This window comes from Olea europaea, chromosome 14 (assembly GCF_002742605.1).
Source record: "Olea europaea var. sylvestris chromosome 14, O_europaea_v1, whole genome shotgun sequence".
NCBI classification, from domain to species: Eukaryota; Viridiplantae; Streptophyta; class Magnoliopsida; order Lamiales; family Oleaceae; genus Olea; species Olea europaea.
Window position 1 is genome coordinate 5,132,303 of NC_036250.1, and position 13,010 is coordinate 5,145,312.

At 35.0% G+C, this 13,010-nt stretch overlaps 1 protein-coding gene across 5 annotated transcripts; it reads right to left on the reverse strand.

Annotated features, from left to right (window-relative positions):
- Positions 1–4,435: 4,435 nt before the first annotated feature.
- LOC111408882 (uncharacterized WD repeat-containing protein C2A9.03-like) lies at positions 4,436–11,504 on the reverse strand. 5 transcript variants are annotated; one of them, XM_023038699.1, is made up of 10 exons: positions 11,274–11,504; positions 10,567–10,723; positions 10,298–10,465; positions 9,720–9,806; positions 5,865–5,999; positions 5,668–5,778; positions 5,468–5,559; positions 5,267–5,372; positions 5,091–5,177; positions 4,436–5,000 (listed from the first exon to the last, which is right to left on the reverse strand). In XM_023038699.1, the coding sequence occupies exons 2-10, from the start codon at positions 10,717–10,719 to the stop codon at positions 4,584–4,586; spliced, it is 1,356 nt and encodes a 451-aa protein (XP_022894467.1). In that variant the 5' UTR covers positions 10,720–10,723; positions 11,274–11,504; the 3' UTR covers positions 4,436–4,583. The 5 variants fall into 5 exon arrangements, with proteins under 5 accessions (XP_022894467.1, XP_022894472.1, XP_022894470.1 ...); XM_023038704.1 differs by lacking the exons at positions 10,298–10,465; positions 10,567–10,723; positions 11,274–11,504 and adding exons at positions 7,690–7,753; positions 8,528–8,581; XM_023038702.1 differs by lacking the exons at positions 10,298–10,465; positions 10,567–10,723; positions 11,274–11,504 and adding an exon at positions 7,690–7,753.
- Positions 11,505–13,010: the final 1,506 nt, after the last annotated feature.

Sequence of the window (13,010 nt, forward strand, 5' to 3'; positions counted from 1 at the left end):
AAAATGATAGTAATTCTGCTAAATGAAAACATGATTTAAATGAAATAAGTGGACAAAAGAACTTGAGTTCAAATATTATTTTCAACATCTATTTATGAAAATTGTTCATGCGTTACGTTTTTGATAAAGAATAGTGATAAAAGAATATGAACTCAATATAGATGATATAGAACATTAAAAGGAATAAAAGAAATCATATAAATTTTAAGTCTCAGAAATAAAAATTGAACGGTCATGTTTAAAGGGTTACAAATATTTGTAATAGAAGAGATTTTATATGTAGATTTTATATGTAATAGAAGAGATTTTATAAAAAAATATAGTACAATTATATGTAGATTTTATATGTAGAAAAGAAAAAAACCACCCATCTTATAATTCGAACAAATGTCTGTTCTACCTTAGGGGACAACGGGATTCATTCATGCAAAACTTGGTCTTTTTCTGGGCAGTTTTATGTCACCCTCAAGAGCAGCCAATTTGTTCATAAGATTTTAATTCGATAATTTTTCCAGAATCTGCACGAAATTGAATGTGATTCGTGGACTGAAACTTGTCGATGGATGATTTTTTGTTGGGTGAAGGGAAGTTTCTTGAGCAAATTACAAATGGTATGTAATTGTATATTTGAGTGGACAAATTCTGATCTTGGATTGGTCCACTTAGAAAGGTTTCGTGTTAAAAGTTGTGGCGTTAATTGAGATAATTTAGAATGCCATAAAATGACACATGTTGTCGAAGTTTGTTCCAACCATCTTCAAATTGGTGTTTTTTGAACTTAGTTTAATGTGACATTTCTCTACCAAACAATCAATCAAAACGACTCCAACTCACAACCAATATATTTACCTTGGTTGTTTCTCAATCTCACCCACAAATGATAGAATAACGATGATGATTTATAACTACAAAGGCAAGAGGAAAAACTAAGGATGTCAACGAGTCGAGCCGAGTCGGCTTGCGAGCCGAAAATCAAGGTTTGGGTTCGATGTGCAGGCTTTTTCCGGGCCTGAGCCTAGCAAAAGCTCGACCAAAAAAATTAGGCTCGACCCGAGCTTTCGGCTCGGGCCTTTCCAAGTCGAGCCGAGTAGGCTCACTTTTTATGTCTTTTTTTTAATTTAATAATTAGGCAGCCACTGACTGCCTTTTAAGGAAGCAGTTGTGCTGCCTGATTGCCTATTAAGGCAGCTTTTTGGTTTTTTTTTTTTTTTTTTTTTAATAAGGCCTGCGGGCCGGCTTGGACTTGGCTCGTTCTCCTTGAATGGAGCTCGGCCCGAGCCTTAACTCGGTTGTATCGAGCCCCAAGCCAAGTCGGCTTGAGCTTTTTCTGGGCCGAGCCACAGGCGGCTCGAGCCGACGAGCCAAAATGTCATCCCTAGGAAAAACCAATGGAAGAAGGCACAAAAGGGAGGCCAAATACTCAAAGGAAGTCACCGATTTTTGGCACCAAAGCATTCAATTTTTGCAGGGATGACCAGCCACGTTTTTCTACTTCAAACACACAAATCATACACTAAAAAAGGGCTAGGGTAAGCACATATATGTAGGGTTACGTTTGGCTTTATTTGGACCAATAATAAGGTTAAATGAGTCAAAATTCAAATCCATCCAAAATGTAATATAAATGGATTGGGTTTAGCCATTGGACTTGGTTGTTGATAATTATTTCACTCATCGACCGAGGTCTATGAACTATATTCCGACGTTTAACATCAGAGCCCGAGATTTATTAAGTATCAAAACCACCAAATCTCCACATTAATACCCAATAAACCTGCAAGCAATTAAAACAAACTGTTAGTACTTGCATAATCAAGATATCCAATAAAATTGAGGTCACAAACTTTACCTCGTGTTTTAGACTCAAAACACATACCATACTTGATCCATATGCTCACCAAGGCTAAGGTCAAGAACACCCAAATAGAAACAACTATTTACAGTAATCAATCAAGAACAAATAAACATACGATAACGGTATAATATAGGATAACACATAAATCTTTTCAGATATGTTCACACAGAACAACAGACCAACGCCAAGTTAATCAATCAAATGGTCAATACATATACAACAAATGCATAAATGACCCTATGAAAAGATCTCACTACACTTGTCTTATCTCATTCTGTGTTGCTCACACTTCGTGAACACATATATCTCTTCTTATATGGCCAACATGCTCACTGGATGGACCGCTCAACTCATGTTTAACTGATAAGTCATAATAGATTCTGAGTCCTCGAGATAATCCTCTATCACAACATCACTTCTCCCAATCTAAGTGAATAATGGGTCCCCACCTAACGAAAGTAATAGAAGTGCCTTTCGCACAATCCACCTGATCAGAGTCTCTTCACAGATAAATGATTCAAACATTTAATTACCTTTCCACTCGTAATCCAAATGCCACACTACACATCCCCGATTCAAACATTTAAACTCCACCTTACCAAAATACACTGTACACTCTGCTTATGCATCCCAACCTACTATGCATGCAAATAATTACACTAAGTAATAAGATCACCTCAATTCATGTAGTTACACACATACAAATAAATTGAAAGTGTAACATATCAACGTAACAAAGTTAAGTAATCATCATATGCAAAAAGGATTACACATAGATAGACATACAGTAACTAAGTTTACTTTCAATTAACCTCACTAAAGTCATCACTCGACCTTATAGCCACATTTGCATCACCTCCCATCTTATCTTTATGCTTATCATTTTTCTTGAGACAGTCCCTAATAAAGTGTCTAATATCATAACTATAACACAGCTTACCACCAGATCTATCCCAACCCTTGCCCTTTTTTCTTACCACCCTCATCACTATTGTCTTGAATTCTACCCAAATTCATTTGCTTAATCTTACATTCTATTGCTCATCACTCCTATTATCTTCTTTTTAGTTTTAATCTTCATCTCCTTATTCTTAATGGAGTTTATGACAATCTCGAATGTTAAGGTCTCCCTACCATAACTACACTATTAACCTCTCTATATGAATCAGACATATAATCAAGTAAAATAATGACATTTTACGTTTTAGACACATTTTAATCACAGGTAACAATGTCTCGAACAAGCTTGTAGAAAATATTTAAATTGTCATCAAAATTTTTTGAATGATCCATTTTAAGACTGAAAAATCTTCAAGCAAAGTACAACTTATTAAGAGTTGACTTAAACAAATGTAAGTACTTTAACTTTTGCCAAAATTCTTTTGCAGAATCAAGTTTTCCACCATTTCTCAAAACAGTGTCAAATAAATGTAAAATAATTGAAGTGTAAGCAAATTCATTAAATTCTTCCTTTCGTGCTTCACTCAAATTTGCAAAAAAATTGTTATCAATAACTTTTGAAACTTTTCATTGAACCAAAATCTCTTTCTTCTTTTGTTGCCAAATTTAAAAATCTCTTATCACATTGAAATTTTCAACTTCGAAATGTGAAGACATTTTGAGAAAACGGAACAATCAAAGTGCACAAAATAGATCACACAAAGTAATCCTAAGGCTGCAGTATACTTCATTCTGAATTTTCAGGGTTTTATAAGATTCACAATCTTAGATCAATGGAATGTTCAAACGGGTCAAGTCTAAGTGTTTTAAAAGGATAATCAATGCAACGTGAATGTATGTTAACAAAAAATTCAAAATTCTAACAGTTTTCGAACATTTTTTCGATCTATTTTTAGCTTCGTTTTTGCCTCCTTTATGATCAATTTGTGGTCAATTTTTTGAGCTAATCCACTACCTTGAAGCTCTAATACAAGTTATTGCGGAAGCTTGCTCCAAAGATTGTCAAATATATGTTTTTCGACTCAATTTCACGTTATCTTTTCTCTATTAAACAATCAATCAAAACAGCTCTAACCCGTAATTAATATATTCACCTTGGTTGCTTCTCAATCTCACCTATAAAGGATAAGACGACGACGATGATTTGCAACAACAAATGTAAGAGGGAAAACCAATGAAAGAGAGCACAAAAGAGAGGCCAAATACTCAAAAAGGAAGTCACTGATTTTTGGCACCAAAGCAACCGGTTTTTGCAGCGATGAGCAGCCACGTTTTTCTTCTCTCAAACACACCAATCACACACTAAAAAATAGCTAGGATAAGCGCTTATATGTAGGGTTGGATGAGTCCTTAATTGAACCAATATTCCAACTAAATAGCCTTAAGATTCAATAAATGGGCCTAGTTGAACTTTTAAACTTGGTTGTTGAAAATTATCACACTCTCGAGACCTATGAAATATATTCTAACGTTTAACATCATTATCCAGAATTTATTGGATACCAAACCTAACAGCAGAAAACCAAAAATGGCGGAACAAACGTCATAAATATTAAATGTTTTGATTTACAACGCGACTGCAAATCCATATATATATATATATATATATATATATACAAATTTGCAAAATTTTCCCATTTCTGCTTACAGAAAATATCACTGAACAGAAAGTTCTTGTTAGCAAATTGCAATTTGTCTTAGAAAGGTTTTGTTACAATCATATGAACAGTATCTATTCTTCAAGCAGGACTTGGAATGCTGAAATTGTCTAAAACATGCAGTTCAGATATTGGTGGTCATAATGTTTCCGGTTGAACTCTAACAAGCTGCCATATGTTCTGTCTGCAACTCCAACAAAGAGTGCTTCACCATCGGGGCTGAAGGAAATTCCGGCTATCTCCCCAAACAGATCAATCTCTTGTCCACGAGCATAATCACATTCAGCATCGAATATGTGGACAAAGTCAGCAGGTTCAGTCATAGCCATAAATCGGCCGTCCGATGAGAATCTTATGGCCCTGATTGCACCCATTCTTCCTTTGAGTACAGCAAAGGACTCTGATAGGTTCCTTATATCCCACAATCTGCAGGTCGTATCCTGGTTTCCAGTAGCCAAAATTTGGCCATTAGGGTGCCAGGCAGAAGCAAATGAATAGTCGAGATGCCCCTTTAAGTTGCTGAGAACCTGCACAAGCAACAGTTAGTTAGCACCAGACTACATTGTCGACATGGGATTGTATTAAGTAAAGAAAATCAATCTTGAATTGCAACTGACCTTCCCCGATTGTGCATCAGCAATCAAACATTCAGGACTGTCACCAAGGACAGCAAGAAGTTTACCATCAGGGCTTACTGATGTATTCTGTAACAAAAGGAATATGCTGATCAGATTATTACAAGTTACAACCAAATCTTCTGTAATCAAAAATAATTATTTTCCGGGTCACTCACATTGACAGACCACGGGAATGTGAAATGACTTAGACAAGCAAAATTTACAGCATCAAAAACTCGGATTTGAGAATCATTGTTTGCAGTCATAACCCTCTTTGAGCCACTGCCAAGAAAATTACAAAAGACCATCAGTTAAGAATGCCTACGCAAAGGATGAGCAGATAAGAATTCAGAAAGCACCAGAATTCAAATTCTTACCTAGGGTTGTGATATACATCCACCGCATTGGTAATAGCATTTTCATCAGTGGATATTTTTGTGCAGAATGCAACTCCAGGTTGGTTTATATACTGTGAAAACAAGAAGTAAGGCTAAGCAACCAAATAATAACATAGAGACACCAATCAACACTAAATCAGTAACTTTTTGACTTCCCTTTTCATGTAATTAAAACCTACCTTACAAATAAGCTCTCCTTGAAAACCACCAGCAACCACAAGATTGTCATTCACCATCATAGTACTGATCTGAACCCTAGAAAGTGGTTGTGCTAAACATCCAGGATATTTCTGCAAAATGAACCACAAAGATTAAGCTCAAATGAATTTCTTAAATTTTAAAATAGAAGATAAAATTAGAAGAGAATGCAACTCACTAGGGTTGGCACTATAGGTTTGGCAACATTGAGAACTTCTTTACCCCTTCGAAGAAGAGAGGACCAGTGCATTACAGAATAGTTTTGCATAAGATACACATCATGCTTTGAGGTTGCCCACAAGAGATTCCTCAGCTGAGAGGTAAAGAAGAGCAGTTATTGGGAAGATCAACTAAAATATCAAATCACATACTAATAGCACAGAAACAACGTCCAACAAAGAGAGTGAAGAAAGACTGTTCATGGTCTGGAAAGGATTAATCAGTAGAACATGGAGCACGATTTTAGCAGTCAAATAAAATTAAACGATAAAAGCACTCCAATGCATAATCAATCACGAGTGTCCAACTACGAGAGTAACGAGAGAGAGAGAGAGAGAGAGAAGATTCAGAAACCTGATAAGTTGACATTTAACAACACAGTAATAAAAAACTACAGTCAACATCCTACATTAACTTATGTACTAAATTAAGAAGATAGGAAGCGATCGTAAGGGAAAAGGAAGAAAAGCAAAAAAAGATCAAAAGGCTAAGTTCTGCTCAAAATATGAAGTCATCAAACTTATGGCAGGATTCACAAGCAAGCTCCTAGCTGCCGTACAGTGTCGCTCAACTCTTACCTAACTTCTCTCTCCACAATCACCTCTTTCTTATTGACAATACAAGCAGCACGTAGGATCATAATCAAATTTCTACAACAGAGCCTTCTGGGGGAATGAAAGTGATGACACAAACAACCTTATTGATGACTCAATCATGAATCAAAGGAAAATGAGATATAAGTCTCTATTACCAAATTACACACCACAATAAGAGACGAAAAGGAAGAGAAAAGAAACAGCAGTGGGGAGGGGGGAGATCAACACAGTTCTAAGGGCGTTAAACATGGGAAGTTAATGACAATATCTCAACCTTTTAAGACAATGCTAAGACATGAAAACTGTTCTCGGTCACATCTAGCATTATGAATGCAGACCATCCTATGACATTTTAAGACAATGCTAAGACATGAAAACTGTTCTCGGTCACATCCAGCATTATGAATGCAGACCATCCTATGACTACATGCTTCATGACAATTAAAAAGCAAATATAATCACTTATATAAAATAATACAAGACAGCAAAAAAAAAAATCAACAAAAGACCATAAACTATACAATTTTAAGACCAAACTATTGAAGTCAAGTTAAAGCCAATGAACATACGGGTAAAGGCTGTAGAATTTCATGAAAACATCGTCAGACTGCACATGAAATCAGATTACTAATTAGTAATGGGCCTTAGGCATATAGTTCAAGATACTAGACTTGTGAGATCTTCTGTACTAGAGAAAACTAACTTTGAATTATTGGAATCTTTAAGTGGCAAACAAATACACGTTTTCGAATTAAAAAATTTAAAAGAACAAGTCCTACTGAGAGCTCATTCTAAAAGCCATATTTTCCATAACCCCTGGCACTAATGAAAGTTAGACAGCAACGACCAGAGAACAGGATAAATAAAACATCAGTCTATAAAGTCAATCTTGCTTCTACAAACACATCAATACATAATATCTAACAGGTAAAAAATTATCCCCTGAAGATTATAACACAGACCTTAGAAGCAACCAGAGATAACAAGGAAATCATGCAAAGTACACATTAAGTAACGATGGTATAAACTGCATTAAGTGTAAGTGTGCACTGTGCATGATAAGATAATTCTAGTTCTTGACTAGGATAAAATGATAGTAAAACTGAGTTCCTGACCAGTAAAAACTAATACTTGGTACAGAAATTTCTAATTAGGCCTCTTAAATGCTCAGGTGTTTCCCTATCATACCATAATGAAACTTTTCCTTATTGCGCCAGCTGCTCAGATAAAAACTGCCTTCCTGCTTTTACTTCTGAAATAAAGATAAAATACAAGTACCACATGGCATGGTTAAATTACAAGGAAACTGCATTCAGTCATAAAGATTATACTCAAAACACAAATTCTGATTCAGAGTGTTCAGCATATTGCAACACTGAGAGAGAGAGAGAGAGAAAATAAAAAGAAATTTTAATGCACATGAAGACCAACTAAGTTTTCATGTCCCCAGGAAACTCTACATACGTCTATTTTTCAGATTTAATTTTGCACCTTTTATTCTTTTCACCAAGGCACAAATTTCAAGCACTGCAAAAACATTGCTAACTAGAAAAATCTGAAGTGCAGGCCATAGAATATGTATGCAATAGGCTAATAGCATTCAACATGGGTAAAATACACGTGGTATGGATGAACACTATACAAAGCTCAAAGCTTGCCTTTACTCTCAAAATTGGTAGAAACTATAGAATTCAGAAAGAACAACGAGGAGACGCTCCAGACAGCAAGAAAAGAAAAGAGACAAGGACATTAAAACAAAGAGCAATACATAATAGTTTTTCCTACAAATAGTGGTTCCGATATGTACAGTAAGCATTACAAATCTGTTAGGGTCATGTGAAATTATGTTAGAAGGCACATAATGATAATGAAACAAATCAAGAAGAAATTACAACTGGCGTGTGTTCTAAACCACTAAAAATTATTGACCTTGGTTAGGCTAAGTTATTTCTCACCATATGGTCCCATAATCATAACCTGGCTTCAAAAGCAGTGGAAACCAGGTGGCATATATTCACTACTGTACCTTCCAAAACGAGATCTTCTAATATAATTAAATTTCTTGGCAAGTGTTTACAATCTGCACAAAAAGGATTTAGTAAATATAAATCCCAGCTCAACGCTGGCTGAACTGGGCACAAACATAATTGTTAAAGAAAAAATAATGATTTAAAGATTCGCTAATGTTAACTTCTGGAGAGGTTAATGCCAAAGTAATTGAAGTTGCTTCTTTTAGGAATCATACTTTAAAGTAAGTAACAAAAGGAACCTAGCAAAATTCCCATCCTCGTGCAAAAGATACAAGTAACATGCAGAGACTTTTTCTATGGAGGAAGATAGCATTAGTGAGATTTTAAATTATATAATCAGAAAAATTCACCAGTTTCAATCAAAGCAAGAACAAGGATGGTCTCAAACATAATCGCCACTCAGATGTATTGTTTCTGGAACACTGTTGCAGGAGTTGGTGATTGAAAAGCTATATTTACTTGCAAGAGCAAATGAACTATGAAGATCTGAGCTCCAACAGAAATACATTTATAAACACCATACCTTCCAAAAAATGACTAACGGCACAGCAAGAATACTAACGTATAGAGCCACAAAACATTAGTGTAAAGATAACCCCTGCAAAACTTCCCCATGGCATGTGTGAAGAAGTCTATATGAATAAACAAATAACAGGAAATCATTTTGAAACAGGAGATAGAACTACCAAAGATAAGGGTCCTATCACTGATTTCCTTCAAATGCTGTCAAAGATGATAGAAGTTCTAAACTGACCAACTACTGCAAATAAAGCAAATAGGCAGAGAATTCCAGCCCAAACGCATTAATTAAAATAAGAAAAGACAGAGCTCAATATGACTGAGCTTATTATTGTTATTATTATCCTAATGAAGGTCATAAAAGATGAAAAAAGAAATAAAAGAGGAAGAGGATGAATGTTAAAGTTGAAGGTAATCGCAATGAGGGACATCCAACCAAACGAACCAGTATTGGTTTAAAATAAAAAAGAATGAAGCACTAGTTGAAGTTTAACGGAGCAATAAAAAATAATCGTATTTCAAAACGATTATTTCACAACATATTGAAGAAATAATGGCTGTAACAACAAACCATACTACATGTATATATGCCTTTCAACACCAAACCCACTTTCGTTTAACAAAATTATAAATATAGAAAAGCTGAAGACTAGTTGTGCTGGTGTCTACCTGAAAATGCACTATTGTTGATTTGACCAGTCTTGTGTTGAATTGAAAATCATAAAAGGCATGGCCTTTCTCCACTTGTTTGCACTCCTGTGACCCAAGCAATACAGATTTTAGAAACAAACCCATAAGAAAACCATTATGTGCACATCATTAGGGGTAAGGCAACTTCAGAAAATTGCGAAAATTACAGAAGCCTGTGCTGTTTACAACATATTGCAGGAAGCCGATAAAATTGCTTTATGGGTTGAGACGTATATTCAAAATCACAGGATAATAAGAAACCTGAGAAAACTATAGGCTAAAAAAGCAATTGCTCCTGAACACAAGTTAAAATTCCCAAGATCTTTTTAAATCCAGATCCTGGAATGTCCAAGACGATTTATCTTATACATTTCTCCACTCATTTTTCAAAATATTCAATATTTTTTGTTCAAGCCTTTTGCAAAATAGTATAATAATTACAAACGCTCAAAAAATAATTAATATAAAACATGGTCGCAGTTTACATACGTTTGATAAGACACAATAGAAAATAATTTCAATGCAATAAACAAAGAAACAAAAAGAAAATTCAATACCTTCTCAAGGTCTTCACGAGAGCGCGAAAGATTCTCATAATTTTTATATTGCTTCAATCTGGATTCTCTGTACTTTTCTCGAGTAAAATTGAGCCTCTCCCATGGTATCCCCTGGATATCCTTGCCATTCCGAACTTCTATGGCCGATGTATCAGTCTTTGGCTTGCTCTGTTAAACACAAAAAATCCAAACAATTATATAAAATTGCCACATTTCCGATCAAGAAAAAGAAGGAAACATAAATTCAATAACCCAGAAAAATTCATTACCAGCTCAAAGTCATCCTCCAAATCGGAGTCTACAGAGTCATTGTCAATTGAATTGCTTACGCTTTGAGGTGAAAAGTCATCGTCGTCGAAATCACTGACATCATAGTAATCATCAACAACGTACTCAAGCTCGTTGTTTTGAAAGTGTTCCATGACACTACAGAACACAGTTAATGACAAAAATCAGTACAATAAAGCAAGACTCAGCACTTGCGGATGAAATTAGAAGAATTTGAATGAAAATGATAATCTTTTCAGCTGATCTGGAATTCTATGCCGCTAAAAATGGTAAAACAACAAAATAGTGTTTAGATTTTGGTAAATCTGGAAACATTTATTCCGTTTTATGCTAATACGGAAACATATTAATAGCTCAAAATCTTCAATAATAGCGTAAATTTAGAAAAATAAAAATCAAATAAATCAGAAATGAAGTCTAATGACTCTAATCTACGTGTGAGAACCTGAGGGGACATATAGACACGTGTACATTGTAATCCACGACGATAAATACAATACTTAATAAAAAAATTAAGGAATCAAACAAAAAAGTTCGGAGACATGAACCTTAAGAAGAAAACTCGAAAAATTTAACAAAATACAGAACACGTAAAGAAAGAAAAACATTTAGTGAAAATTTCCTCCACGGGATTTTTCATAAAATATTATCAATATATTCATCAAAAGCGTCGAAATCACAGGCATACCTTACGATTATACGAAACAAAGGTCTCACGAACGAGAAAATTCACAAAAAATGACAGCGAACTGTTTTATTTGGAAAATGAGTTTAATTATATGGAATTCAGATCGATGCGAAGAGATTTTTCGTTGAAATTGTGAATAGAAATGGAAAGTGATTTGTATGAAGAGCCACAAACTGAGAATTTAGAGAGAAAAATAGAGCTCTAGCATTTGCAGAACAGCGAGAGAATAACGAGAAGAGGAGAGCCCTTGGGCCTATACTTATAACGGATGAGTGTGAAAGAAAAAGGGATTTTTGGTGGGACCCATGAATCTGGACCCAGTTTTATTCAAAGGGCAGTCAATTTTACCGTTCCGTTACTAGTGTTCTTCCCCCACTTGTCTCATTTTAGATTCTTCTGGGGACTTCTTTTTCATCGGCATCGTTAATTTTTGGAAACATTTTAACGGATCAAACGGCAGTCAATTTTACCGTTCCGTTACTACTGTTCTTCCCCCACTTGTCTCATTTTAGATTCTTCTGGGGACTTCTTTTTCATCGGCATCGTTAATTTTTGGAAACATTTTAACGGACAAGGTAACCAATAAAAAGGAACAAACAGTTAACTCATAGCTGGCAGTTAACCTGACCTACTAGCTACCATAATTTTAAATCTCAATGACCAAGTGACATTTCTTTATTAATGAAAATTTTGATGTACATGTCGTATAATTCATTTTTCGTACATTTACTTTATCAATATAGTCCCAATTTGTTTCTTATTTTTGAAAGAATGAGAATGAATAATATAGTCGTTATGAACCTCATACAAGAGATAGAAATTCAAATTTGATGAATTAATGTGATAGATAACGACCACATTTTTTATTTTACTCAGAAAAAATAGGAATCAAACAAGGACATAATGTTTTAAACAATCAATGGCACAATTTTTGATAACTCACACAATGTCAATAATAGTGTCACCTAGGAATGTACGTTGAGATTAATTCATTTTTAAATCAGCAATTCCATTTGCATAGAAGAGTATTACACAAAAATGCACAAGAAATCTCACTTTATGTGGCTCATGCTATGATAAAAAAATGTCAAAAAGTTACCTACTCACCTTAGTGCTGTGTCTCTTTTGTAGTGGTTATGTGTGTACACTTTCTGTACACACGACCCTGCTCTTTTTAAATTAACTTGACCATACCAAACACCAATAAAACATCGCCATGTAAATTTGATAATGCCAATGGGCCCCATATTATCAACAAATTCAATTGTAGTCCACCGGCCGAGTAATCAAAATCCACGTGTCTGGTAAGAGAGCTCCAAATAGCCACGTGGAGCCTGTACATGAGAAAGCGGAATCCACCAGAAACTTGGGTTTATTATTTTAATTCGGAGCGTTGATTAACCGTGGTTAGGTGAGGGGTTTTGAATTAAAAGTCCTGTTGCAGTTAAGAATTAACCACCGCTTCGCCCGATTTATCTTATCTCTTATTTTGGTCGGTTTATAGGGACCCACCATCTAGGTTTTGCTTCGTTAAGGTTTCCTTGCTGGACCTATTACTCAAAAAGAGTCGTTTTCTGTAGGTTCCCGATATGCTTCTCGGGTCTTTACCGTGGACCAAAATTTTCCATTTCTACACGGGTGAAAATTCAATGCCGGATCTTTGCGGGGGCCACACCTTAAGGCGCGATTGTTAGTATTTGAATAAAAATAATATTATTTGTTATCACGATAATGGAA

Excerpts from the sequence above, each read along its gene's own strand:
- LOC111408882 (XM_023038699.1), bottom strand. The coding sequence starts at position 10,719 with ATGGAACACTTTCAAAACAACGAGCTTGAGTACGTTGTTGATGATTAC. Across the intron at positions 5,779-5,864 it reads AACCTATAGTGCCAACCCTA|AAATATCCTGGATGTTTAGC; the intron begins GTGAGTTGCATT and ends TTCATTTTGCAG. Across the intron at positions 5,178-5,266 it reads CATTCCCGTGGTCTGTCAAT|AATACATCAGTAAGCCCTGA; the intron begins GTGAGTGACCCG and ends CTTTTGTTACAG.